This window comes from Rhinopithecus roxellana, chromosome 8 (assembly GCF_007565055.1).
Source record: "Rhinopithecus roxellana isolate Shanxi Qingling chromosome 8, ASM756505v1, whole genome shotgun sequence".
Lineage (NCBI taxonomy): Eukaryota > Metazoa > Chordata > Mammalia > Primates > Cercopithecidae > Rhinopithecus > Rhinopithecus roxellana.
The window spans coordinates 7026553-7052952 of record NC_044556.1 but is presented as its reverse complement, the minus strand read 5'-3'; the positions used below and the strand labels follow the sequence as shown (position 1 = coordinate 7052952).

Sequence of the window (26400 nt, the reverse complement as noted above, 5' to 3'; positions counted from 1 at the left end):
GATCTGTTCTTAAGGTAAGAGAGAGGAAGAGGATATGGTTTCTTGGGGAGTGATAGAAAGTGGAGTCGATTGGAGTTTGGGGAGGAGCTGGGATTCAGTCACCTCCACCCTCTGCAGGGAGCTTTGGATAGGGATCCGGCGGGAGTCCAGTTTCACCCCGAAGATGACCAGAGCATGTCCATCCACCGGCCTGTTAAATATATACCTTGGGGATGGAGGACCATTCCACTGTCTCTGAAGCACCCACATACCTCATGTTGCTTCAGAGATGGCTGTGCAAAATAAGGAGGGGAAGAGGTGGAACTTGGAAACTTAGATGGTTTCACTGATGACTCACACAACTCTGGGAGGTGACAGATATATCCCATAAAGCCTTGATGAGCTGTAGATGTGGTCTGTGCAATCTCCCTAGATGGTAGAGGTGGACTTAAAACTATATAAAGCCACAAAGAAGTCTGGGCAACCTACGAAGTGACCTGTGCAGCCTCACCAGGGAAACTAGGTGGCCTATGTAGCATGTTAGAGCTGCAGGAATGGTTCATATAATGTCCAGAAGTGGCCTTCACCAAGATGGGGCTCCCATAGCCCGTATAATCTCAGGTGGACAGCATCGCCTGCACAACCTCATAGAGCAATGCAGACGGTCTGTAAAACAAGGCAGCAAATGTGTCATTTGCCATCTCATAGAACAACAGAGATGGTTTGGACAATCTCTCAATGGTAAAGGTAACCTGTACCACCTCATGGACTTTCAGAGGTGGTCTAAACTGTGAAGTGGTAGATGAGATGAGACTCAGTACAACTCCATTGGGTAGACAAGGTGGCCTCTACAAATTCATAGACTGAATACAACTTCACAGGTGGCAGACATGGTCTGTACAACCTCACAGGACAACATAGGTGGCCCAGAATATCTCATGGGTAGGAGGAGAGTGCGTTTGCCACACTAAGTGCTACAGAAGTGGCTTGCTTCTCTCTTTCTTTCTTTCTTTTTTTTTTTTTTTTGAGACAGGGTCTCACTCTGTCACCCACACTGGAGTGCAGTGGCACAGTCTTGGCTCACTGCAACCTTTACCTCCTGGGCTCAAGCGATCCTCCCACCTCAGCCTCCCTAGCAACTGGGACAACAGGCACGCGCCACCACTCCCAGATAATTTTTTTTTTTTTTTTTAAGACGGAGTCTCACTCTGTCGCCCAGGCTGGAGTGCAGTGGCACGATCGCCACTCACTGCAAGCTCTGCCTCTCAGGTTCACGCCATTCTCCTGCCTCAGCCTCCCATGTAGCTGGGACTACAAGTGCCTGCCACCACACCCGGCTAATTTTTGTATTTTTAGTAGATATGGGATTTCACCGTGTTAGCCAGGATGGTCTTGATCTCCTGACCTTGTGATCCGCCCATCTCGGCCTCCCAAAGTGCTGGAATTACAGGCTTGAGCCACCACGCCTGGCCCCAATTTTTTTTTTTTTTTTTTTTTTTTTGAGACAGAGTCTCACTCTGTCACCCAGGCTAGAGTGCAGTGATGCAATCTCGGCTCACTGCAACCTCTGCCTCCTGGGTTCAAGCGATTCTCCCACCTCAGTAGTCCCTGAGTACCTGGGACTACAGGTGTGCACCACCATGCCTGGCTATTTTTGTAGTTTTAGTAGAGATGGGTTTTTGCCATGTTGGCCAGGCTGGTCTCGAACTCCTGACCTCAGGTGATCCACCCTCCTCGACCTCCCAAAGTGCTGGGATTACAGGTGTGAGCCACCACGCACCAAGGTGTGTGGCTTTTTTTTTTTTTTTTTTTTTTTTGGTAGAGAAGGGGTTTTGCCATGTTGTCCAGGCTGGTCTTGAACTCCTGGCCTCAAGTGATCCTCCTGCCTTGGTCTCCCAAAGCACTGGGATTACAGATGTGAACCACAGCACCTGGCACTTATTTCTCTGTATTCAATCTTTGTGTCCCTGGTCTTCTGACAGGGCTGGGAGGAAGGCGGCTCACCGAGCCTGGATGTCAATGCCCAGAACCTCATCCTTGAGATAGAAGAAAGTCTTGTTTGGGACCAGCTGGACCTCAAAAGATGGGAGGACTGGGAGAAAAAAAAAAAAGCCATGGCCACCCTCAGTATTGTACCTGCTCCCTCATCTCCTCCCAGTCCTGCTCCTTCCTTGGTGGCTCTGCCAAGCCCCGAGGGCTGGAACACCAGCACCCAGCACTTAGCACCCAACTCAGGCCCTGGTTTACAGCAGAGGCTCCCCTTGAAACCTCCTTTCCATTCCCAGTCCCGTCCCTGGCATATTCATCTTGCCCACCCCACCCACACTCTTCTCACCATATTCCTTCACATCAAAGGCAGCCTTGAACTTCTGCTTGGGTGTACTTTGGTAGCTGGCTTCGATGGGGCATTAAGGGACTTGAGTAGGGAAAGTGACACCAAACAGGAGTCACAAGCTGGAATCACGCAGACATCAGATGTGCAGGAAGCCGGCTGCCCATTCCCCAGACTCACAGAGGCTCAGCGTGGGTGAGGGGGCTTCCCAACAGAAGCAGAATCCACCCTAGGGGCCAGGGCATGTCCATAGTGGGTGGGAGGGTGACGGGTGGCCACAGGCTGCAGATGTCTGTCCCCTTGTCTGTCCTCTCGTCTGCCCTGGCCCTGGCCTGTTTGCCTTGACTGGTGGTGGCTGAGTTAATATCTAAACAGGTGTGGGGCAAGAATCCCTATAAATCCAACCGGGTGGAGTTGGAGGTGTTTCTTTCTTCCCAGCCAAGCCTCCAAGATAGGCTTGAGAAGTGCCCCAGCCGCTTCCTTGGGGGCCAGAGTGGTAAGATTCCATGACCTGTTCCATGAGCCATGAGGGTCTTTATCCTCCCCTACTTTTTTTTGAGACAGAGTCTGGCTCTGCCACCCAGGCTGGAGTGCAGTGGCACAATGTCAGCTTACTGCAACCTCTGCCTCCCGGGTTCAAGCAGTTCTCATGCCTCAGCCTCCCAAGTAGCGGGGATTACACGCATAAGCCAGCATGCTCGACTAATTTTTGTATTTTAAATAGAGACAGGGTTTCACCATGTTGGCCAGGCTGGTCTCGAACTCCTGACCTCAAGTGATCCTCCCGCCTCGATCTCCCCAAGTGCTGGGATTACAGGTATGAGCCACTGTGCGTGGCCATGAAGGTCATATCCTAAAGCCCTCCCCTCCCCCAGCAAGGAGCTTTGCACACCCAGGACACTGAACTTATGACTTGGTTGGGATTGGCTGGCAGGAGGAGGAGCAAACATCTTTCTACCCTAGCCTGGATGGATTTTCCCTACTTCTGCCCTTGTGAAATTGGCAAAACAGGGCAGCTGCACAAACAGGGGCAGTGCTGGCATTTTTTCCCTATTTCTCAATTCCGGGAGTGAGCAGCCTGTGGCATTTGACCATCTGACCCCAGGACCCACCATAACGAAACCTGCTAAGAAATCCGTGGGTCAAAGTCCTCTTGTTGGGCTTCAAGTCCTTGCACTACATGGATTTCTTCATCCTCGCAGGAGACGATTATGCTTGGTGAATTGTGACATTGTCTATTGTTTCCTAAGTCATGCCAGAGTCTCTGGGCTCCTTTTCCAGAAGACAAATTATACATATTAAGCCAGGGAAGGAAACACACATCATGCTTGAAACATTCCTGGAAAAAGGCTTTCTCTGTCCTCAAATAATTCTCACTGCTTAGCGGGCTTATTAGAGAATTGTCGAGACGGCTTTGTGGTGTCTGCCTCTAAGAAGCGGTTGGTCTTAATGATGAGTCTGTTTGAATCTGCCCCCTACAGTGATGTCAATTCAGCCAGCTTGGGAAATTTTGCCTATTGAAGAGTCCCTGATCCCCCCATCAAATGATAATACACTTTTTATTTTTTTAAAGACAGATCTCACTCTGTTGCCCAGGCTGTAGTGGCAGTGGTGCAATCCTGGTTCACTGCAACCTTTGCCTCTCAGGTTCAAGCCATTCTCCCACCTCAGCCTCCCGAGTATCTGGGATTACAGGTGCGCACCACCACATCTGGCTACTTTTTAAATATTTTTAGTAGAGATGGGGTTTCACCATGTTGGCCAGGCTGGTCTCAAACTCCTGACCTCATGATCCGCCCACCTCAGCCTCCCAAAGTACGGAGATTACAGGCATGAGCCACCGCATCCAGCGGATAATATACTTTCATCTGCCAAAGATTCATCAAGCATTTACTTTGAGCCTGGCCCCTACTTAGCATGCTGGGGACACAGCAGTGAACGTGACAGACAAAATCCCTTCCTGTGTGAAGTGGACATTTACTGCAAACTTACAAATGGCATTTTCTACTGAAATCTCATAGTCTCCCATGAATTGGGGCTGAACGTGTGCCCATCTGCTAGATCCTGCCTTCGTAGAGAGCTGAAACCAAGGACGTTAGAAGCAAAGGGAGGAGTAGGATCTAGTTATTTATTCCTTGGGCATTTGTCGAGCACCTATTAGGTGCCAGACACTGTTCAATGTGCTCTATGTCCCCTAATAGAAGCCTTGCAGCTGGGTCAGGAGTGGTGACTCATGCCTAGCGCTTTGGGAAGCTGAGGCGGGAGGATTGTTTGAGGCCAGGAGTTCGAGACCAGCCTAGGCAACAGAGTGAGACTCAGTCCCTACAAAACGAACAAACAAACAAACAAACAAAAAAACCAGGTGTGGTAGTGCACACCTGTAGTCCCAGTCACTCAGGATGCTGAGGTGGGAGGATTGCTTGGGCCCAGGAGGTCGAGGCTGCAGTGAGCTGTGATTACATCACTGCACTCCAGCCTGGGCAACCCTACCTCAAAAGAAGAAGAAAAGAAGAGGAAGAAGAAGAAGTGGTAGTCTTGCAGCCATGCTGAAGTAATTAGCACCCATTGCACAGATGAAGAGACTGAGGCCCCAAGAGGCTAAGCAATTTGCCCTATGTCAGGCAACTAGGGAGCAGTGAGGCTTCAGCTAATGTTCTTAAGTTGATGTTTTAGGGAGCAAAGACTCAATATAATCAAATTAAAGCCTGGCTTAGGGAAGCAAGTGACACTTAATTTGAAAGGTTCTAGAACATTAGGGTCTATTTACTGTCCCAGGGTCTCAGGAATCTCCACTGGTTCTGTTTGTTTTTGTTTTTGTTTTTATGGAGTCTCACTCTGTTGCCCAGGCTAGAGTGCAGTGGTACAATCTTGGGTTCCAGCAATTCTCCTGCCTTAGCTCCCCAGGTAGCTGAGGTTACAGGTGCAGGCCATCACAACCGGCTAATTTTTATATTTTTAGTAGAGACGAGGTTTCGGCCGGGCGCGGTGGCTCAAGCCTGTAATCCCAGCACTTTGGGAGGCCGAGACGGGTGGATCACGAGGTCAGGAGATCGAGATCATCCTGGCTAATACGGTGAAACCCTGTCTCTACTAAAAAATACAAAAAAACTAGCCGGGCGATGTGGTGGGCACCTGTAGTCCCAGCTACTTGGGAGGCTGAGGCAGGAGAATGGTGTAAACCCGGGGGGCGGAGCTTGCAGTGAGCTGAGATCCGGCCATTGCACTCCAGCTTGGGCGACAGAGCGAGACTCCGTCTCAAAAAAAAAAAAAAAAAAAAAAAAAAGAGACGAGGTTTCATCATGTTGGCCAGGCTGGTCTCAAACTCTTGACCTCACATAATCCGCCCACCTCGGCCTCCCAAAGTGTCAGGATTACAGGTCTGAGCCACCGTGCCTGGCCTCCACTGGTTCTGCTTAGCTCTGCCTGGGCTGGGGGTGAGCGTTCCCCTTCACCAGGTGTTCACATCCCCCCTCTGTTGGGGGCAGGGATTGCAGGTGTCCAGGACAGGCGATTGTCCAAAGGCAAAGGTCATCAGGGCCTCTCTCCGCAGTCCTTCCCTTCTTTTCCTCCAGTCTGGGCCTTCTCTCCCAGTACCAGTGTCTCATCTACACAGTGGGAATTGCCAGGTAGAACCATCTGAGTCATTAAAAAATTTTTTTTATTTTTATTTTTTGTTTTTAGAGACAGACTCTCCCTCTGTATCCAGGCTGGAGTGCGGTGGCACAATCACAGCTCACTGCAGCCTTGACTTCCTGGACTCAGGTGATCCTCTTGCCTCAGTCTCTCAAGCAGCTGGGACTACAGGCAGGCACCACCACGCCCAGCTAATTTTTTTCTATTTTTGGTAAAGACGGGGTCTCCCTATGTTACCCAGTCTGGTCTTGAACTCCTGGGCTCAAGCAATCCTCCAGCCTCAGCCTCCCAAAGCCCTGGGATTACAGGTGTGAGCCACCATGCCCAGCCTGGAGTACGTATTTTTACTGTAGCCACATTCACCTGGACTGTCTTTTTCAATCCTCTCAGCAATCTAAGGAATTAAGGATCATCACTGGCCCATTTTACAGATTAAAAACTCTCCGGGCTCCGGGGCTGACACCTGGAATTCCAGCGCTTTGGGAGGCAGAGCCGGGAGGATCGCTTGAGACCAGGAGATGGAGACCAGCCTGGACAACATGGCTGACCCAATCTCTACAAATTTTTTTTCTTTTTCTTTTTCTTTTTCTGAGATGGAGTCTCACTCTGTCGCCCAGGCTAGAGCGCAGTGGTGTGATCTCCCCTCACTGAAAGCTCCACCTCCTGGGTTCACACCATTCTCCTGCCTCAGCCTCCCAAGTAACTGGGACTACAGGTGCCCGCCACTCTACGAAATTTTTTTTTAAATTAGCTGAGTATAGTGGTGTGTGCCTGTAAAGACCAACTCTAAGGTCCTCCGAACGGGCTACACCATAGTCGAACCATTGTGACCCCCGTGACCCACACCTACAGGCCTCCTGGGGTCACAAAGACTGGAACAACAGGAGAACCACTTAAACAGCTAGTTCCAGCCGGGCGCGGTGGCTCACACCTGTAATCCCAGCACTTTGGGAGGCTGAGGCGGGTGGATCACAAGGTCAGGAGATCGAGACAATCCTGGCTAACACAGTGAAACCCCATCTCCACTAAAAATACAAAAAATTAGCCGGGCATGGTGGCGGGCACCTGTAGTCCTAGCTACTTGGGAGGCTGAGGCAGGAGAATGGCATGAACCCAGGAGGCAGAGCTTGCAGTGAGCCAAGATTGCACCACTGCACTCCAACCTGGGCAACAGAACGAGACTCCGTCTCTAAAAAAAAAAAAAAAGAAACAGCTAGTTCCTGCCTTAACTTACTTTTTTTTTTTTTTTTTTTTTTTTTGAGACGGAGTCTCGCTCTGCCGCCCAGGCTGGAGTGCAGTGGCCGGATCTCAGCTCACTGCAAGCTCCGCCTCCTGGGTTTACGCCATTCTCCTGCCTCAGCCTCCCCAGTAGCTGGGACTACAGGCGCCCGCCACCTCGCCCGGCTAGTTTTTTGTATTTTTTAGTAGAGACGGGGTTTCACCGTGTTAGCCAGGATGGTCTCGATCTCCTGACCTCGTGATCCACCCGTCTCGGCCTCCCAAAGTGCTGGGATTACAGGCTTGAGCCACCGCGCCCGGCCTGCCTTAACTTATTAATCAACCTTGCAACATTCCACCGTTGTGATATGTTCCTGCCCTACCCTAACTGATCAATAGACCTTGTGATATTGTGCCTTGTGACCTCCCCCTACCTTGTGGCTATAAACCTTGTGACATTTTTCCCCTGCCTGAAAAAACTGCCCCTAACTGTAACTTTCCACTACCTACCCCAAACCTATAAAACCAGTTCCACTGCCACCACCCTTCACTGACTGTCTTTTCGGACTCAGCCTGCTTGCACCCGAGTGAATAAACAGTCTTGTTGCTCACACTTAGCCTGTTCAGGGTACCTCTTCAATTAGATGTGCGCAGAACATTTGGTGCCGAAAGCCCTGGATAGGGGATCTCCTGGAGACCTACCCCCTATTCCCCTGAGCTCTCCCTCCAAGAGACGCCCTTCGACCTTGGGACTTCAGACCCGCCCCTGCAAAAGGACCCCACTCCTACCTACAGATCGGTTAAGCTGTCTCAGTCTCTCTTCATCTCTCTCTCTCTCTTTTTCTTTCAGACAATGAGCCTCCTTTTGTCCGTGTTTCTGAAATCCAATAATGGTCACGGCTGTACAACTCCGGACTTCCACTGGGGATCCTAGTGGTCGTTCTATTCCTTGTCTCTTTCTTTCCCATCCAATCTTCCCTGTTCTATCATGGGCAACCTCCCGCCCTCCATCTCTCCTTCTTCCCCTCTGGCTTGTGTCCTCAAAAATCTCAAACCTCTTCGGCTTTCACCCGATCTAAAGCCTAAACGTTTATCATTATTGTTATTATTATTTTCTGTAACACGGCCTGGCCCCAGTATAAATTAGACAATGGCTCTCAGTGGCCAGAAACCAGCACTTTCGATTTCTCTATTTTGCGGGACTTTGACAACTTCTGTCACAAAATGGGCAAATGGTCTGAGGTACCCTACGTCCAGGCATTGTTTTTTTTTTCTTTGACACAGAGTCTCGCTCTGTCGCCCAGGCTGGAGTACAGTAGTGTGATCTCGACTCACTGCAAGCTCTGCCTCCCGGGTTCACGCCATTCTCCTGCCTCAGCCTCCCAAGTAGCTGAGACTACAGGCGCCCGCCACCATGCCCAGCTAATTTTTTTGTATTTTTAGTAGAGAAGAGTTTTCACCGCGTTAGCCAGGATGGTCTCAAACTCCTGGACTCAAGTGATCTGCTGGCCTCGGCCTCCCAAAGTGCTGGGATTACAGGCACGAGCCACTGCGCCTGGCCGTCCAGGCATTTTTTGCACTACGATCTCTCCCTAGTCTCTGCTCCCAATGTGACCCGTCCCAAATTTTCCTTATCTCCCTTCCGTCTACCCCTCCTTCTTCCATTGGCGATGCCGATTCCTGTTAGTCCGTTAATCCCTCTGATATTTCTCCCCCTCACCCACCCGAACTCGGTTCCAATTCTCCCTCAGAATCTGACCCCTCTTGTACCCACAACCCACCCCCTTATGCCCCTCCCATCACCACCCCTCCTTGCACCCTATCTGGCTTTCAATTTGGCCCCGCGGCCGGTCCCCTGCCCCTGCCCAGCAATTTCCCCTTCCAGAGGTGGCAGAAGCCGAAGGAATAGTCCAGGTTCATGTCCCTTTCTCCCTGTCGAACCTTTCCCAAATTAGTCAACGCCTAGGCTCTTTCCCGTCTGACCCCACCAACTATATACAAGAATTCTGATACTTAACCCAGTGCTATAATCTTAACTGGAATGACTTAAACATCATCCTCACCTCTACTCTGGCTCTTGAGGAGCGAGAGCGAGTTTGGACCCCAGCTCAATCTTATGCTGATGACTACGGGCACCTTGAGCCTGGCCTCCAAAAAGGTGCTAGGGAGGTACCCCGTGAAGACCCCCGATGCACCTACCAGTCAGGGCTCCAAGGAATAGCCAGGCAGGACTATAGGATCTCTTGCCTAGCTCAAGGGCTTCAGAAGGCTGCATATAAAACCATCAATTATGACAAACTAAAGGAGACCATTCAGAACAAATACGAAAATCCAGCTCAGTTTATGGCCAATCTAGCTGCCACCTTCAGGTGATATACAACACTAGACCCTGAAGGGCCAGAAGGCCGCCTTATTCTTTTTTTTTTTCTTTTCTTTTCTTTTCTTTTTTGAGACGGAGTCTCACTCTGTCACCCAGACTGGAGTGCAGTGGCCTGATCTCCGCTCACTGCAAGCTCCGCCTCCCAGGTTCATGCCATTCTCCTGCCTCAGCCTCCCGAGTAGCTGGGACTTCAGGCAGCCACCACCACGCCCGGCTAATTTTTTGTATTTTTAGTAGAGATGGGGTTTCACCATGTTAACTAGGATGGTCTCGATCTCCTGGCCTCGTGATCCACCCGCCTTGCCCTCCCAAAGTTCTGGGATTACAGGCGTGAGCCACCACGCCTGGCTCTGCCTATTCTTAAATGAAGAATGCTGCTTTTACTTAAATCAATCTGGCCTCATATATGATAACATTAAAAAACTTAAAGACAAAGCTCAAAAACTTGCAAATCAGGCAAATAATTATTCTGGACTTACCTCGCCATTCTCCAGTCTAGCTTCATGGCTCCTTCCGCTAACAGGCCCTTTCGCACTCATCCTTCTCGTCATCTTGATCAGACATTGTCTTTTCAGGCTAATCTCTCAGTTTATACAAAATCGTATCTAAGCTATTGCTAATCAATCAATACGGCAAATGCTCCTTCTAACAACCCCACAATACCAACTCCTACCCCAAGATCTTTCCTCAGTTTAATCTCTCCAACTTTAGGTTCCCATGCTGCCCCTAACCCCACTCAAAGCAGCCCTTAGAAACATTGTCCATCACCCCAAAACATCACCCATCACCCCTCCTTGGCACCCCTAAAATTTTCACCCCAACATTCCAACATTACACTACTCTTTCTCATTTTATTTCTTTCTTATTTTATTTTTCATTATTAAACATAACAAGACAGGAATGTAAGGTCCTGTGAACGTACTACACCATGGTCGAGCCATTGTGGTCCCTGTGACCCACATGTACAGGCCTCCTGGAGTCACAAAGCCTGGAGCAATAGGAGAACCACTAAAGAAGAAGAAATAGCTGGTTCCTGCCTTAACTGATTAACCGATCTTGCAACATTCCACCATTGTGATCTGTTCCTGTCCTATCCTAACTAATCAATCGACCTTGTGATATCGTGCCTTGTGACCTTCCCCCACCTTGTGACTATGCACCTTGTGACATTCTTCCCCTGCCCGAAGAAACCGCCCCTATCTTTCCACTACCTACCCCAAACCTATAAAACCAGTTCCACTCCCACCACCCTTCGCTGACTCCCTTTTCAGACTCAGCTGAAAAGTGAATAAACAGCCTTGTTGCTCACACTTAGTCTGTTCAGGGTGTCTCTTCAATTAGACGTGTGCATAACACCAACTACTTACTCATGGGCTGAGGTGGGAGGATCGCTTGAGCACAGGAGTCAAGGCTACAGTGAACAGTAATCCTACCACTGCACTCTGGCCTGGGTGACAGAGTGAGATTGTGTCCCAAAAATTAAAAAAAAAAAAAAAGAAAAGAAGAAAGAAAGAAAGAAAAAGAAAAAAAAAAAAAAGAAGAAGGCAACCGGGAGTGGTGGCTTACTCTTGTAATCCCAGCATTTTGGGAGGCCAAAGCAGGAGGAGTGCTTGAGCCCAGGAGTTTGAGACCAGCATGGGCAACATAGTGAGACCCCATCTCTATAATAGAGAGAGAGAGAGAAGAAAGAAAAGAAAGAAGAGACAGAAAGAAGAGAAAAAGAGAAGAAGAAAGAGAAAGAACGAATGAATGAAAGAGAAGAAAGAAAAGAAAGAAAGAAAAAAGAAAGAAAAGAGAAAGAAATAATAGAAAGAAGAGAAAAAGAAAGAGAAGAAAGAAAAAGAAAGAACGAATGAAAGAAGAGAGAAAAAGAAAGAAGAAAGAGAAAGAAAGATAAAAGAAGAAAGAAGAAAGAGAAAGAAAGATAAAAGAAGAAAGAAGAAAGAAAGAAAGAAAGAAAGAAAGAAAGAAAGAAAGAAAGAAAGAAAGAAAGAAAGAAAGAAAGAAAGAAAGAAAGAAAGAAAGAAAGAAAGAAAGAAAGTGGCACTAAAAAGGTGAAGGATCCTGTCCCACATTGCACAGCTAAGAAACTGTGGCTCAGGGAGGTTGAGTGTCTTGCTCAGGGTCACACAGCAAGTTTAGTGATGGAAGCTGAGTTCGTGAACCCGAATGGTAAAGGGAGCCCAAGAAAGGTAGGGGGTAGACCTAGCTCCACCTAGGTCCACCTGAGCGGCAGACAGTGGCCTGGGACAGACCGGCTGCTCGGGCGCAAGTCCACGTGGCCTCTCGCACTTGGACACCAGAGGGCGCAAGCGAGCCTCCGGCCAGGCAGGCAGCTGCGCTCGGCCCCTCCCGCAGGAATGCCAGTGAGGGAGGGAGGGGACTTTGGCCGCCCGCCCGGAGCAGCTGCGCCTGCCGCTCAGATTCCGCCCGCCTTCCCCTCCCTGGGATCGGGAGTTTGCTCTGAGAAGGCGCGGGCGGGAGGGGCGGTCTTGTAGGGATGTGTCCTTGCAGAGATGCAGCCTCTGGTTTTACTCCCTCCTCCAGGGCTTTGAGCTCAGAGCTTCTTAGGCAAGGCCGGGCAGGACCCAGGAGACCAAGGAATAAAGCTACAATCAACATAACTATTAAGGGCTCTAATTTATTAGACACCGACTACATTCCAGCCCTTAATAAGACTTTCTTCCTGGCAAGTTGCATTTCACAGATGAAGAAACTGAGGGTTAGAGAATTAGCCTGTCTTGTCCAGGTAGAAGGTGTCAGGAGCTTCTCAGGTTGGACTGTACTGCCAGGATGTGCCAGCTTGATCACTTCTAGTCCCCAACCCAGGCTCCTTGAGTCATTTTTTGATTTCCACAGTGTTTATGATGTGGGTAGAGCAAATAGACAGCAGTCCCCTGCCCATGGAGCTGACATTTTAGTGGGTGGAGACAGGCAAGAAACAAGCATAGTAGTATATGCCTTCAGGGCATGGTGGTTCATGTCTGTAATCCCAGCACTTTGGGAGGCCGAGGTGGGAGGATCACTTGAGCCCAGGAATCCAAAAGCAGCCTGCTCAATAAAGCAATACCCGTTTCTATTTTTGGTTTTTTTAGAAAGAAAAGAAAAGGAAGGGAAGGGAGGGAGAGAGGAAGGAAGGAAGGGAGGGAGGGAGGGAGGGAGGGAGGGAGGGAGGGAAAAGAGAGAGAACCATGTCAGATGATGGGAAATAAAACAGATAAGAAAATAAAGGGACAGTGTACTATCTTGAGGTGATCCTGGAGGGCCTCTTGGAGGAAGTGATATTTGAGCACATGCAGGAAATGAAGAAGGGAGCCTTGTGGATATTTGGGAAAAGCGTTCTATGTAGAGGGAACAGCAAGTGCAAAGGTATTGAAGTTGGTGTGTTTAAGAAACAACAAGTAGGCCAAACGTGGTGGCTCAAGCCTGTAATCCCAGCACTTTAGGAGGCCAAGGCTGAAGGATCACTTGAGTCCAGGAGTTTGAGGTTGCAGTGAACTATGATCATGCCACTGCACACCAGCCTGGGTGACAGACAGATACCCTGTCTCTGAAAAGAAATAAAGAAAGACAGATAGATGAAATGGCACAGCAAAGAAGTCAGTGTTGCTGGAATGAGTGGGTGATGGGGAAAAAGTAGGCGATAATTTGAGACAAATATTCAGTGATCAGATGATGCAGTTTTGATCTGAGTCTAAATAAGAGGGGAAGCATGCCGGACGTCATGGCTCACACCTATAATCCCAGCACTTTGGGAGGCCAAGGCGGAAGGATTGTTTGAGACCAGGAGTTCAAGACCAGCCTGGGCAACATAGTGAGACCCCATATCTACAAAATTTTTTTTAAAAGTTAGCTAGTTATGGAGGCACACACCTGTGGTCCTAGCTACTCAGGAGGCTGAGGTGGGAGGATCTCCTGAGCTGGGAGGTTAAGGCTGAGTGATTGCACCATTGTACCTTAATCTGAATGACAGAGCAAGACCCTGTCTCAAAAAAAAAAAAAAAAAGTAAATAAAAGGAGAAGCCACTGCAGAGGTTTGAAAGGAGGAATGATATTGTCTTTGGGTTTTAACTGAATCAGTCTGTGTATGTCCTTTCTTATTTTATTTATTTATCTATTTATTTATTTATTTGAGACAGGGTCTGTCTCAGTCAGCAAGTTGAAGTGCATTGGTGCGATCATAGCTTACTGCAGCCTCCAACTCCTGGATGCAAGGGATCCTTCCACTTCAGCCTCCTGAGTAACTGAGACTACAGGGACATGCCAGCACACCAGGCTAATTTTTTAAATTTTTTATAGAGATGGGATTTTGCTGTGCTGCCCAGGCTTGTCTCAAAATCCTGGACTCAGGTGATTCTCTTGCCTGCACCTCCCAGTGTTGGAATTACATGCCTGAGCCACTGTGCTATCAGTATGTCCTGTGTTTCTGTGTCTTGAAATTTAAAAGTAAAATAATAATAATGCCCTGGTGTGGTGGCTCATGCCTGTAATCCCAGGACTTTGGGAGGCCAAGGCAAGAGGATCACCTGAGGTTGGGAGTTTGAGACCGGCCTGACCAACATGGAGAAACTCCGCACTCCAGCCTGGGCGACAGAGCGAGACCCTGTCTCAAAAAAGAAAATCCTCCAAGGTATACATGATTCAAGGGAACAACTGAAGTTCACATTTATTTGTATAGTATGCTGCTTTTAGTGAAAAAGTTTTTTTAAAAGTATATATTCAGGTTTTAAAAGTATTTTTTTAAAAGTATATATTCAGTATATACTATTTAAAAAACTTTTTTGAAAGTATTTTTAAAAAGCGTATATTCAGTATATACTATTTAAAAAAGTATATATTCAGTTTTTGAAAGTATATATTCAAAATGTCCCCTTGGTCCACAGAGCTCTGGTGTCTGCATGGGGATGCAGGGTGGGTTATTAATTATTCCTGTATTCTCAGGCCCAGGATCATGAAGTCACGAGGTTGAATGTAGCAGGGTCTGTCTCATCCTTCAAGGCTCATAACAATGCCCCTTCCTCCAGGAAACCTCCCTTGCTTTTCCAGAGACAGCTGCGGCTTCCTGCTCTGGGCTCCCCAGGCCAAGTTCCCAGGGTCCCTCTCTCTGCTCCGCTGTGACCACAGAGGAGTCCTCAGCCCCTGGCACCCACTGTGACTTTCTATCTCTATGAATTTGATTACTTTAGGCATCTCAGATAAGTGGAATTTTCTATCTGGTTTATTTCACTCAGCATGGTGTTCTCAGTATTTACCCGCATGTCAGAATTTCCTTCCTTTTTAAGGATACACAAAAGTCTGCTTATCCATTTGTGAGTTTTTGTTTTTGTATTTTTTTGAGACAGAGTCTCACTCTGTTGCCCAGGCTGGAGTGCGGTGGCGCCATCTTGGCCTCACTGCAACCTCCATCTCCTGGGTTCAAGTGATTCTTATGCCTCAGCTTCCCAAGTAGCTGGGATTACAGGCGCCTGTCACCATGCCCAGCTAATTTTTGTATTTTTAGTAGAGAGAGGGTTTCACTATGTTGGCCAGACTGATCTCGAACTCCTGGCTTCAAGTGATCCACCTGCCTCTGCCTCCCAAAGTGCTGGGATTACAGGCGTGATGCACCACGCTTGGCTTGCTTGCTTTCTCTCTCTTGCTCTCTCTCTCTTTGGAGCCAGTAGTTCAACTGTCTTTTTTTTTTTTTTTTTTTTTTTTTTTTTTTTTTTTTTTTTTTTTGAGGTGGAGTCTCGCTCTGTCACCCAGGCTGGAGTGCAGTGGCCGGATCTCAGCTCACTGCAAGCTCCGCCTCCCAGATTTACGCCATTCTCCTGCCTCAGCCTCCCGAGTAGCTGGGACTACAGGCGCCCGCCACCTCGCCTGGCTAGTTTTTGTATTTTTTTAGTAGAGACGAGGTTTCACCATGTCAGCCAGGATGGTCTCGATCTCCTGACCTCGTGATCCGCCCGTCTCGGCCTCCCAAAGTGCTGGGATTACAGGCTTGAGCCACCGCGCCCGGCCTCAACTGTCTTTTTAAGTTTTTATTTAATTTTAAGAAATTGAGCTTTATTAAATAGTAAATGTAACTACAACTTGTGGTTATAAATATATATTTAATGGAAAAAATATACATACATTAGGCCGGGCGCGGTGGCTCAAGCCTGTAATCCCAGCACTTTGGGAGGCCGAGACGGGCGGATCATGAGGTCAGGAGATCGAGACCATCCTGGCTAATACGGTGAAACCCCGTCTCTACTAAAAAATACAAAAAACTAGCCGGGCGACGAGGCGGGCGCCTGTAGTCCCAGCTACTCGGGAGGCTGAGACAGGAGAATGGCGTGAACCCGGGAGGCGGAGCTTGCAGTGAGCTGAGAGCCGGCCACTGTACTCCAGCCTGGGCAGCAGAGGAAGACTCCGTCTCAAAAAAAAAAAAATAAATAAAAAAAAAAAAAAATATATATATATATACATACATTGCTGGTGTGTGCTCAAATACATTTTGTTGATGGGGTGTGTGACCAGGAATGTCCCCTTGGTCCACAGAGCTCTGGTGTCTGCATGGGGGTGCAGGGTGGGTTATTAATTATTCCTGTATTCTCAGGCCCAGGATCATGAAGTCACGAGGTTGAATGTGGCAGGGTCTGTCTCATCCTTCAAGGCTCATAACAATGCCCCTTCCTCCAGGAAGCCTCCCTTGCTTTCCCAGAGACAGCTGCAGCTTCCTGCTCTGGGCTCCCCAGGCCAAGTTCCCAGGGTCCCTCTCTCTGCTCCAGCTGTGACCGCAGAGGAGTCTATGCCTGAAAATTGAAGCCCTTCTGGGATTCTAGCCTTGTCCAGGCACAGAGCAGGGGAGGGGGAGTTTGCAGAGTGAATGAATGAAGCATCTTTTCATCCTTTGAATTAGATGTGGAATGAAGAGGTCTGGTTGTTCAGGGATGGGGATCGTGAGCTCCGTTCTGCTCATCTTGGCCGCACTCGGGTTGGGAGGCAGCCGCAGGACAGACATTGAAGGCCAAGGTTGAGGAGGCGTGGACAGCGGAAGAGAAGGCGGTGGGTGGTTCGCACATACAGGCTGCCGGAGGAGTCCACGGTTTTGAGCATGATCAACGGGGAGTAGCGGACGTTGGTCTGTCGGCGCAGGGGTGGCCGAGTCGAGCTGATGACATTCACAATGGCCTGCAGAGTGGAGCGCCTGAGCGCTGGGACTCAGGGAGGGCTTCACCCCGCAACATACCTGAGCCACCGCTTGGGGCTCTGGGCCCTTCACTCACCTGAACCACGTCCTGTGGGCTCTGTCCCACGGAGCGAAACAGCTCCCTGGAGGCTGGGAGATAGAGGTCCCGGAAGTAGTGCAGGGTGTCAGGGTCAGTGCCTGGGAACTCAGCTGTAGAAACCTGCGCCAGAAGCTTCCCCTCAAACTCGGTGACCACGGGGCCTGGTTCAACCAGGGAGATGCTGGCGACCGGGCAGGGTTAGTGTCAGTCTGATGCCCCAACCACTCCCTGACCTATTTTGTCCATTTATTTATGTATTTATTTTAAGATACAGGGTCTCACTCTCTTGCCCAGGCTGGAGTGCAGTGGCATGATCATAGCTCACCACAACCTCCAACTCCTGGGTTCAAGCAATCCTCTACCTCAGCCTCCCGAGTAGCTGGGACTGCAGGTACACACACCACCACTCTTGGCTAATTTTTACATTTTGGGTTGAGATGGGGGTCTCGCTATGTTGCCCAGGCTGGTCTCAAACTCCTGACCTCAAGCGTTCCTCCCCTTTCAGCCTCTCAAAACGCTGGAATTACAGGTGTGAGCCGCTGCACCCAGCTTCATTGTCTTCATCTCTCCTCTCCCCCTTTCAATCCCACCTCCCCAGCACTGCCTCCAAGCCCCCTCTGCCCACGTGCCCGCCTCACAAGATGTTGAACTGCAGCAGCTGGATAGCCAGGCTTTCGAAGAATCCCTCCAGGGCGAACTTGGAGGCTGCATAGACATCGTTGAAGATGACACCTGTGAGGGTCAGAAGGAGAGCTCTTTGGGGGTCTGGGAGGTGGGCTTTGTGGGTTCCAGGGTGATGGGGTCTTTGGGAGACAGAGCAAAGAGGATGTGGAGACCAGACAGAGCAGATACATGGTGCCAAGATGATGGGGGGTATGGCATTGTGTGATGGGGTCATATGGTGTCAGAACGAAGTTGTTCTCGGGTGATGGGTGCCACCTCCTCCCAGCTCCACCTGATCCCAGGAAACTCCCCTATTTCCCTCCATTCTCTAAACCTTTGGGGCCACTTGGGGATCCTTTTCATTTTTCTCTTCATTAGGGCCCTTGTCTCTCTCCCTCCCTCCCTTTCTTCCTCCCTCCCTCCCTCCTTTTCTCCTTCCCTCCCCTCCTTTCTCTCTCTTTCTTTCTTTCTTTCTTTCTTTCTTTCTTTCTTTCTTTCTTTCTTTCTTTCTTTCTTTCTTTCTTTCTTTCTTTCTTTCTTCCTTCCTTCCTTCCTTCCTTCCTTCCTTCCTTCCTTCCTTCCTTCCTTCCTTCCTTCTCTCTCTCTCTCTCTCTTTCTTTCTCTTTTTTGATAGGGTGTTGCTCTGTCCTGCAGTCTGGGGTGCAGTAGTGCAATCACGGCTCACTGCAGCCTTGAACTCCTGGGCTTAAGCGATCCTCTCACTTCAGCCTCTTGAGTAGCTGGGACTATAGGCACACACCACGATGCTTGGCTGATTTTTTAATTTAATTTATTTTGTTGTTGTTGTTGTTGTTGTTGTTGAGGGGAGACGGAGTCTCACTCTGTTGTCTAGGCTGGAGTGTAACCTCTGCCTCCTGAGGTCAAACGAATCTCCTGCCTCAGCCTCCTGAGTAGCTGGGATTACAGGCACATGCTACCATGCGCGGCTGATTTTTTTTTTGTATTTTAGTAAGAATGGGCTTTCACCTGTTCTTATGGGTGGTCTTGAACTCCTGAGCTCAGGCAATCCACCCGTCTCAGCCTCCCAAAGTGCTAGGATTACAGGCATGAATCATCAAGCCTGGGCTCCACACTAATTTAGAATATGATCTAAAACCCATTCACCATCCTCCCAGTCTGGGGAGGATCAGACGCTGATGGGATTTCCAGGGGTGGGTCCCCACAGCTCACCCTGCAGCCCCATGACACTGCTGATCACCACGATGTGGCCTTGCCGCCTCCTCTTCATGCCTGGAAGCACAGCTTTGACGAGACGGACAGCTCCAAAAAAGTTGGTGTCAAAGACATTCTGCATGGCAGCCAGGCTGAGCCCCTCCAGGGGCCCCACCAGACCCATCCCAGCATTATTCACTAAGAGAAGAGGTACTAAGGTTACCTTAACATTCCTTACCCTTCCAGCATTACTTCCAGACACCCCCTGAATCACCCCACCCTGTACTCCAAGTCCAAGGCCAGTCCAGGGTATCTTGGGTGGACAAATATGAAATCTTGGTGATCTTTAAACACAGTTTAGCATTTGTCATAGGGTATCCTCAGCCCTGAGTGGGAGGAAGGGCTGCTGGGAATAGTGGCCCCCTTAATCCATGAGAAATTCAATTCTGACCCCAAATTGCATCAAGACAATAACACCCACCTTCCTGCGAAGGTTGGGGACCTTATGACTTATTTCTGCATCATGCTGTCTTCCCCAAGTGACTCATCCAAGTAATTTTCCCAACCACATATGACTGTCACCATATATGAGAATTTTTATTCCATAAAATCTGCCCCACCCCCAGGCCTCAGATTGTTACTAGTGTCTCTATTATTTTTATTTTTAAAAAATTGATTTTTGGGCCAGGCATGGTGGCTCATGCCTGTAATCCCAGCACTCTGGGAGGCCAAGACGAGTGGATCACCTGAGGTCAGCCTTCAAGACCAGCCTGACGAACATGGAGAAACCCCGTCTCTACTAAAAATACAAAATTAGCCAGGTGTGGTGGCGCGTGCCTGTAATCCCAGCTACTTGGGAGGCTGAGGCAGGAGAATCACTTGAACCCAGGAGGTGGAGGTTGCAGTGAGCTGAGATCACGCCATTGCACTCTAGCCTAGGCAGCAAGAGTTAAATTCCATCTCAAAAAAAAAAAAAAAAAAAAAGATTTTTGGCCAGGTGCGGTGGTGCACGCCTGTAATTCCAGCACTCTGGGAGGCCGAGGTGGGCGGATCACTTCAGGTCAGGAGTTTGAGACCAGCCTGGACAACATGGTGAAACCTCGCCTCTACGAAAAATACAAAAATTAGCTGGGCATGGTGGCAGGCACATGTAATCCCAGCTACTCAGGAGGCGAGGCAGGAGACTTGCTTGAACTTGGGGGATGGAGGGTGCAGTGAGCCAAGATCACGCCACCACACTCCAGCCTGGGCACAGAGCAAGAATCGGTCTCAAGAAAAAAAAAATTTTGATTTTTGAGACAAGGTCTTGCTCTGTCTCCCAGACTGGCTCTATCATAACTCACTGCAGCCTCAAACCCCTGGGCTCTAGTGATCCTCCCACCTTGGCCTCCTGAGTAGCTGGGATTAGGCATGCACCACTATACCTGGCTAATTCTTAATTTTTTTGTAGAGTCAAAGTCTCACTATTTTGCTGGTCTCGAGCTCCTGGGCTCAAGCAATCCTCCTGTCTCAGCCTCCCAAAGTGCTAGGATTACAGGTATGAGCCACGGCACCCAGCCCTTAATACATCAATTGGTAGGATCAACTGGTCTACCCCTGTTGGCCAACTGGTCTACCCCTTCTGTCCAGGCTCAGAGATTGCTGAAGAAGCCGGAGAGCTGGTGCTCAGACCTTGCCATATTGAGGGTCTATACTCAGACCAGGATGGGGCCTAGTGAATCAGGGGCTGTGAAGTCTCACCCAGCACATCCACTTCTCCCTGGATACAGCTGAGACACTGAGCCACCGACTCGTCACTGCACACGTCCAGCTGGGCCACGGTGAGGGTCTGCCCCAAAGCCTCCCCAGCAGCTGCCTCCAGTGTCTCCTTCTTCCCCAGGTCCCTCATGGTGGCCACCACTGGGGGCAGAGAGTAGAGCAGGGACAGGCACTGAGTTCCTTTCCCCTTGGTGTGGGCTCCATGTTTCTGTGATCTTGCATTAGAAGTCACAGAGAGATGGAAACCCACAAGTTCACACACCTACATTTATCACTCAGCCAACAAATGCACACTTGTGTACGTGTCTCTCCACGTACCTGTATCCATCCTTCCAACCATGAGTTCAACAGACATTTATTGAGCATCGACTATACACTATGCCCTATTCTAGGTGCTGAGGCTATGGCATGAAATAAGATAAAGTCACCAGGTGTGGTGGCACAAGCCTGTAATCCCAGCACTTTGGGAGGCCTGGGTGGGAGGATTGCTTGACCCCAGGAGTTTGAGACCAGCCTGGGAAGTATAGCGAGATCCCATCTCTACAAAAAAATTATATATACAAATTTGCCAGGTGTGGTGGGTGGCCCCCACCTATAGTCCCGGCTACTTGAGAGGCTGCAGTGGGAGGATTACTTGAGCCCAGGAGGTTGAGGCTGCAGTGAGCAGAGTTGGAGCCACTGCACTACAGCCTGGGTGACAGAGTGAGATCCTGTCTCAAAATATAAAAAAATAAGGCCGGGGTGGCTCACACGTGTAATCCCAGCCCTCTGGGAGGCCGAGGTGGGCAGATCACAAGGTCAAGAGATCGAGACCATCCTGGCCAAAGTGGTGAAAATTCGTCTCTATTAAAAATACAGGGCCGGGCGCGGTGGCTCAAGCCTGTAATCCCAGCACTTTGGGAGGCCGAGACGGGCGGATCACGAGGTCAGGAGATCGAGACCATCCTGGCTAACACGGTGAAACCCCGTCTCTACTAAAAATACAAAAAACTAGCCGGGCGAGGTGGCGGGCGCCTGTAATCCCAGCTACTCGGGAGGCTGAGACGGGAGAATGGCGTGAACCCGGCAGGCGGAGCTTGCAGTGAGCTGAGATCCGGCCACTGCACTCCAGCCTCGGCCACAGAGCGAGACTCCGTCTCAAAAAAAAAAAAAAAAAATACAAAAATTAGCTGGGTGTGGTGGCACACACCTGTAATCCCAGCTACTCAGGAGGCTGAGGCAGGAGAATTGCTTGAATCTGGGAGGCAGAGGAGGTTGCAGTGAGCTGAGATCATGCTACTGAACTCCAGCCTGGCAACAGAGCGAGACTCTGTCTCAAAATAAATAAATAAACAACAAACAAACAAATAAATAAATAAGATAAGATAACCTTTCTGCCTTCATGGAATTTATAGCCTAGTAGGTAAGACAATAAAATACACAAACATAAAACAGACTGCCATGAAAAAAATGCATACATACCTCTAGCCAACATACATACATACATACATACATACATACATACATACATACATGAACACTGAAGTGAATAGCCATATATATATATACATATTTTGAGATGAAGTTTCACTCTCATTTGTTACCCAGTCTGGAGTACAGGGGCACGATCTTGGCTCACTGCCACTTCTACCTCCTGGGTTCAAGCGATTCCCCTGCCTCAACCTCCCGAGTAGCTGGGATTACAGGTGCATGCCGCTACACCCAGTATTTTTAGTAGATTTTGTATTTTTGTATTTTTAGTAGATATGGGGTTTCACCATATTGGTCAGGCTGGTCTCAAACCTCAGGTGATCTGCCCACCTCATCCTCCCAAAGTGCTGGGATTATAGGCGTCAGAAGCCAAAGAGCCACAGAGCCTGGCCAAGCTTATCCTCTTTTTTTCTTTTCTTTTCCTTTCTTTTTTTTTTTTTTTTTTTTTTTTTTGAGATGGAGTCTCGCTCTTGTCACCCAGGCTGGAGTACAGTGGGGAAATCTCGGCTCACTGCAACCTCTGTCTCCTGGTTCAAGCGATTCTCTTGCCTTAGCCTCTCAAGTAGCTGGGATTACAGGTACCTGCCAGCATGCTCAGCTAATTTTTGTATTTTTATTGATCGATTGATTGACTGAGACAGAGTCTTGCTCTGTCACCCGGGTTGGAGTGCAGTGGCGCAACCTCGGCTCACTGCAAGCTCCACCCCTGGGATTCACACCATTCTTCTGCCTCAGCCTCCGGAGTAGCTGATACTGCAGGCACCCGCCACCATGCCCGGCTAAGTTTTTGTATTTTTAGTAGAGATGGGGTTTCACCATGTTAGCCAGGATGGTCTCGATCTCCTGACCCCGTGATCCACCCACCTCGGCCTCCCAAAGTGCTGGGGTTACAGGCGTGAGCCACCACGGCCGGCCAATTTTTGTATTTTTAGTAGAGACGGGGTTTCACCGTGTTGGCCAGGCTGGTCTCAAACTCCTGACCTCAGGTGATCTGTCCACCTCGGCCTCCGAAAGTGCTGAAATTACAGACATGAGCTACTGCGCCCAGCCTCAAGCTTATGCTTTTAAGCAGGACCTCAGCATATGTACCATGTCTGCACATGCACCAGCATGCATGTTTGATATCCCCCAATGTGTGCGACCATAATCACCCATGAACACTCCTGGGGGCATTTGCCTCTTGTCTTCGGGCCAGTGTGATTCGTGGGTAGCAGGCACATGAATGGGGTCACTTGCATCTACAGGTGATATAGTGGGAAACATGGGTGCAAGGGATGGGATGCCTGAGTTCAAATCCCAGCTCTGCCACTTTGCAGCTGGGAGACCTTGAGCAAAGACCTTTGACAGTCTGCATCTTTGTTTCCTCATTTCTGAATGGGGCAGGCCAGGCACGGTGGCTCATGCCTGTAATCCCAGCACTTTGGGAGGCCCAGGTGGGCAGATCACCTGAGGCCAGGAGTTTGAGACCAGTCTGGCCAACATGGTGAAATCTCGCCTATTAAAAATACAAAAAAAATTAGCCGGGTGTGGTGGCGCATGCCTTAATCCCAGAAACTCAGGAGACTGAGGCATGAAAATCACTTGAATGTGGGAGGTGGAGGCTGCGGTGAGCCAAGATGCGCCACTGCACTCAACCTGGGCGACAGAGCGAGACTCTGACTCAAAATAAATAAATAATAAAATGGGGTGGATGATAGTGCCCGCCTCACAGGTGTGATGTGAGGATTAAACGACTTTCTGGATTCAGGGCACTTAGAATGCAGCGTGGTACATTGTAAAAGCGCCGTAAACATTAGCCTCCAGCAGTTTAATACACCCATCTGCCCGCCCACAGGAACGCACGTTATTCCCTGCACACTGCCGTTCAGGCTCTCATGCTCAAAGCTGTGTGTGCCTCTGAAACAGAGGGCAGAGGGCTGGGAGAAGCAGCCCTGCCAACTGGGGCAATGCCCTCACCCCCAGTCGCCTCCTTGTAAGTAACAACCCTTTGCCCACTTTGGCTCCAGCTTGCTCCCTCTGGGTCAGGGGTTCTCCTGGTTGGTTAGGATGCAGGTCCCAGGGATTTATTCTAGAGCTGCAGAAGGGCAAGTTCTTAGAACTAGAAGGCCATCCCTTCAACCCCCAAGGTCAGGAGCCCTTAAGAAGCTTATCTCAGTAAAAGCAGTAATCTGGGGAGACTGTGGAGGAGTGAGCATCAGGGTAGTGATTATGCCAATCTAGGAAATGCCCTAGTGAAACCCTTCTAAAAATAGCACCCACCCACCCCCTGCCACTCTCAGCATGCTTTATTTTGTTTCTTAGCACTTATTCCCACTAGATATAGCAACAATTTCTTTTTATCTGTTTATCACCCATTCTCCCTCTCCTCCCCGCCTGACACCATCCCAAGGGCTGAGATTTTTGTCTATTTCATCCCCAGTTGTGTTGCCAGCATTCAGAACACCCAGAAGGTGCTCGAGAAATATTTGTAGGATGAGGGGATGATTCCTGGAGGGAGAGGAAGACCGCATGCATCCTGAGTCCTCCCCAAGCCCACAAGTGCAGCTGGGAGAGATGGGTAGGGGAGACAGTGTTGGGGAAGCCGTGTCCACCCTGCTGCCTCCTAGCGCCGCCCTGCACCTCTTACCCTGGTAACGCTTCTTGGGGTCATGGGCCAGCTGCACTGCAAGTTCCAGACCAATTCCTGATGAGCAGCCGGAGATCAACACAGTCCGGGGTGCAGCGGCCATGTTGATCCCCTCCCTGGACGCGTGACCTCCGCTGGGCAGCACCTGACTCTGACCATTCATCCTGGGCTCATCTGCTCCCTCCTAACCCCCTCCCACAGATCCCCTGCAGGGCAAAGCCTCCGCCCTCCCCAGGAGACCCTCAATTCTGGACTGACCCTGAACAGGCAGTAAGAAAGAATCTCTTAAATCCTCTCTGCACCTCATTTTCTTCATCTGCCAAAAATTTCTTCTCCATACCTACTATACACATCACTGGTTTTTGTTTGTTTGTTTTTAAGAGACAGCGTCTTGCTCTGTCACTCAGGCTGCAGTGCAGTGGCACCACCATAGCTCACCACAGCCTCAAGCGATCCTCCCACCTCAGCCTCCAGAGTAGATGGGGCTACCGGCACACACTACCATGCCCAGCTAATTTTTAAATTTATTTTGTTTTTAGACATGGGACCTTGCTCTGTTGCCCAGACTGGTCTCCAACTCTTGGCCTCAAGCGATCCTCCTGCCTTGGACATTTGTAACTGTTTTCTTAATTTTTAACTTTTATTATGAGTGTAAATTATTATTATTATTACTGTTATTTTGAGACAGAGTCTTGCTCTTGTCACCCAGGCTGGAGTGCAGTGGTGTAATCTCGGCTCACTACAACCTCCGTTTTCCAGGGTCAAGCGATTCTCCTATCTCAGCCTCCCAAGTAGCTGGGACTACAGGTGTGTGCCACCACACACAGTTAATTTTTGTATTTTTAGTAGAGATGAGGTTTCTCCATGTTGGCCAGGCTGGTCTTGAACTCCTGACCTCAAGTGGTCCAGCGGACTTAGCCTCCCAAAGGGCTGGGATTACAAGTGTGAGCCACTGAACCCGGCCGAGTATAAATTATTTAGGGCTGGGAAGAGTTTCTGTGAAAGTTGGGGGGAATTAGTGCCTGTATTCTGGGTGAAGAATCTCTGATTGAAGGGAGAGAGTGAGAGAAGGAGACAGAGAACGCAGATCCAGAAATGTTGTTTCATAGAGGGAAGGGGTGTAGAACTGTTAGAAGATGTAGTTAGACTACAGGAAGAACTTCCAGCAAGGCAGGGCAGGCAGAAATTTTGTGAGAGCCTTTTAGTTGGAGAAGTCTCAGCTTCAGATGTCCCTGGGTTGGGAGGAGGTGCGGCTTACAGAGATTCCCTCTCCTCCTCCCGCCCTGGGGGGCCCCGTCTCCCCCTCAGGCCTGATGGGGCCCCACCCCCTCCTCTTCAGGGACACAGAGACTCTTTGTCTGGGGAGTCAGAGACTGGGAGGGAGGCACTGCTTGCGTCTCCCTCTTCCCCTGGGGCGGGGGTGGGGGGAGAAGGTTTCGGGGAGCAGTTCAGGGCTCAGGATACGCCTCTTGGTTCCTCCCCTCCCTGGGGAAGCACCCTCACATCCTGCGTGTCTGCGCTTGTCCAATTGCATAAAAGCTCTATTTGACCTCCTGGGGGCCTCTTCATGCTGGAGGTGGGGGTCCCAGCACAGTGAGGAGGGCCTCTGCCTCATCCCAAGAATGGCAAGAATCCACCCCTTCCTCCCCATGACTGTGTGTTGCTTTGCAACAGGGACAGATTTCCCACCACTCCGGGCCTTTTTTTTTTTCTCCCCTGCCCCGGAGACAGATAGAGTCTTGCTCTGTTGCCCAGGCTGGAGTGCAGTGGCTCAACCTCAGCTCTCTGCAACCTCCACCTCCCTGGTTCAAGTGATCCTCCCACCTCAGCCTCCCAAGTAGCTGGGACTACAGGGGCCAGCCACAATGCCCAGCTAATTTTTGTATTTTTAGTAGAGATGGGGTTTCGCCACGTT

The 26400-nt window shown here is 49.6% G+C and overlaps 1 protein-coding gene across 1 annotated transcript; it reads right to left on the bottom strand.

Annotated features, from left to right (window-relative positions):
* Positions 1 to 16481: 16481 nt before the first annotated feature.
* Positions 16482 to 24597, bottom strand: RDH8 (retinol dehydrogenase 8). Its single transcript, XM_030937032.1, has 6 exons — positions 24486 to 24597; positions 20372 to 20530; positions 18650 to 18829; positions 17434 to 17527; positions 16793 to 16976; positions 16482 to 16697 (listed from the first exon to the last, which is right to left on the bottom strand). The coding sequence occupies exons 1-6, from the start codon at positions 24586 to 24588 to the stop codon at positions 16482 to 16484; spliced, it is 936 nt and encodes a 311-aa protein (XP_030792892.1). The 5' UTR covers positions 24589 to 24597.
* Between the last annotated feature and the right edge of the window lie 1803 nt (positions 24598 to 26400).

Excerpts from the sequence above, each read along its gene's own strand:
- RDH8 (XM_030937032.1), bottom strand. The coding sequence starts at position 24,588 with ATGGCCGCTGCACCCCGGACTGTGTTGATCTCCGGCTGCTCATCAGGA. Across the intron at positions 20,531-24,485 it reads CCCCAAGAAGCGTTACCAGG|TGGTGGCCACCATGAGGGAC; the intron begins GTAAGAGGTGCA and ends CTCTGCCCCCAG. Across the intron at positions 16,977-17,433 it reads CTGCTGCAGTTCAACATCTT|CATCTCCCTGGTTGAACCAG; the intron begins GTGAGGCGGGCA and ends CCCGGTCGCCAG.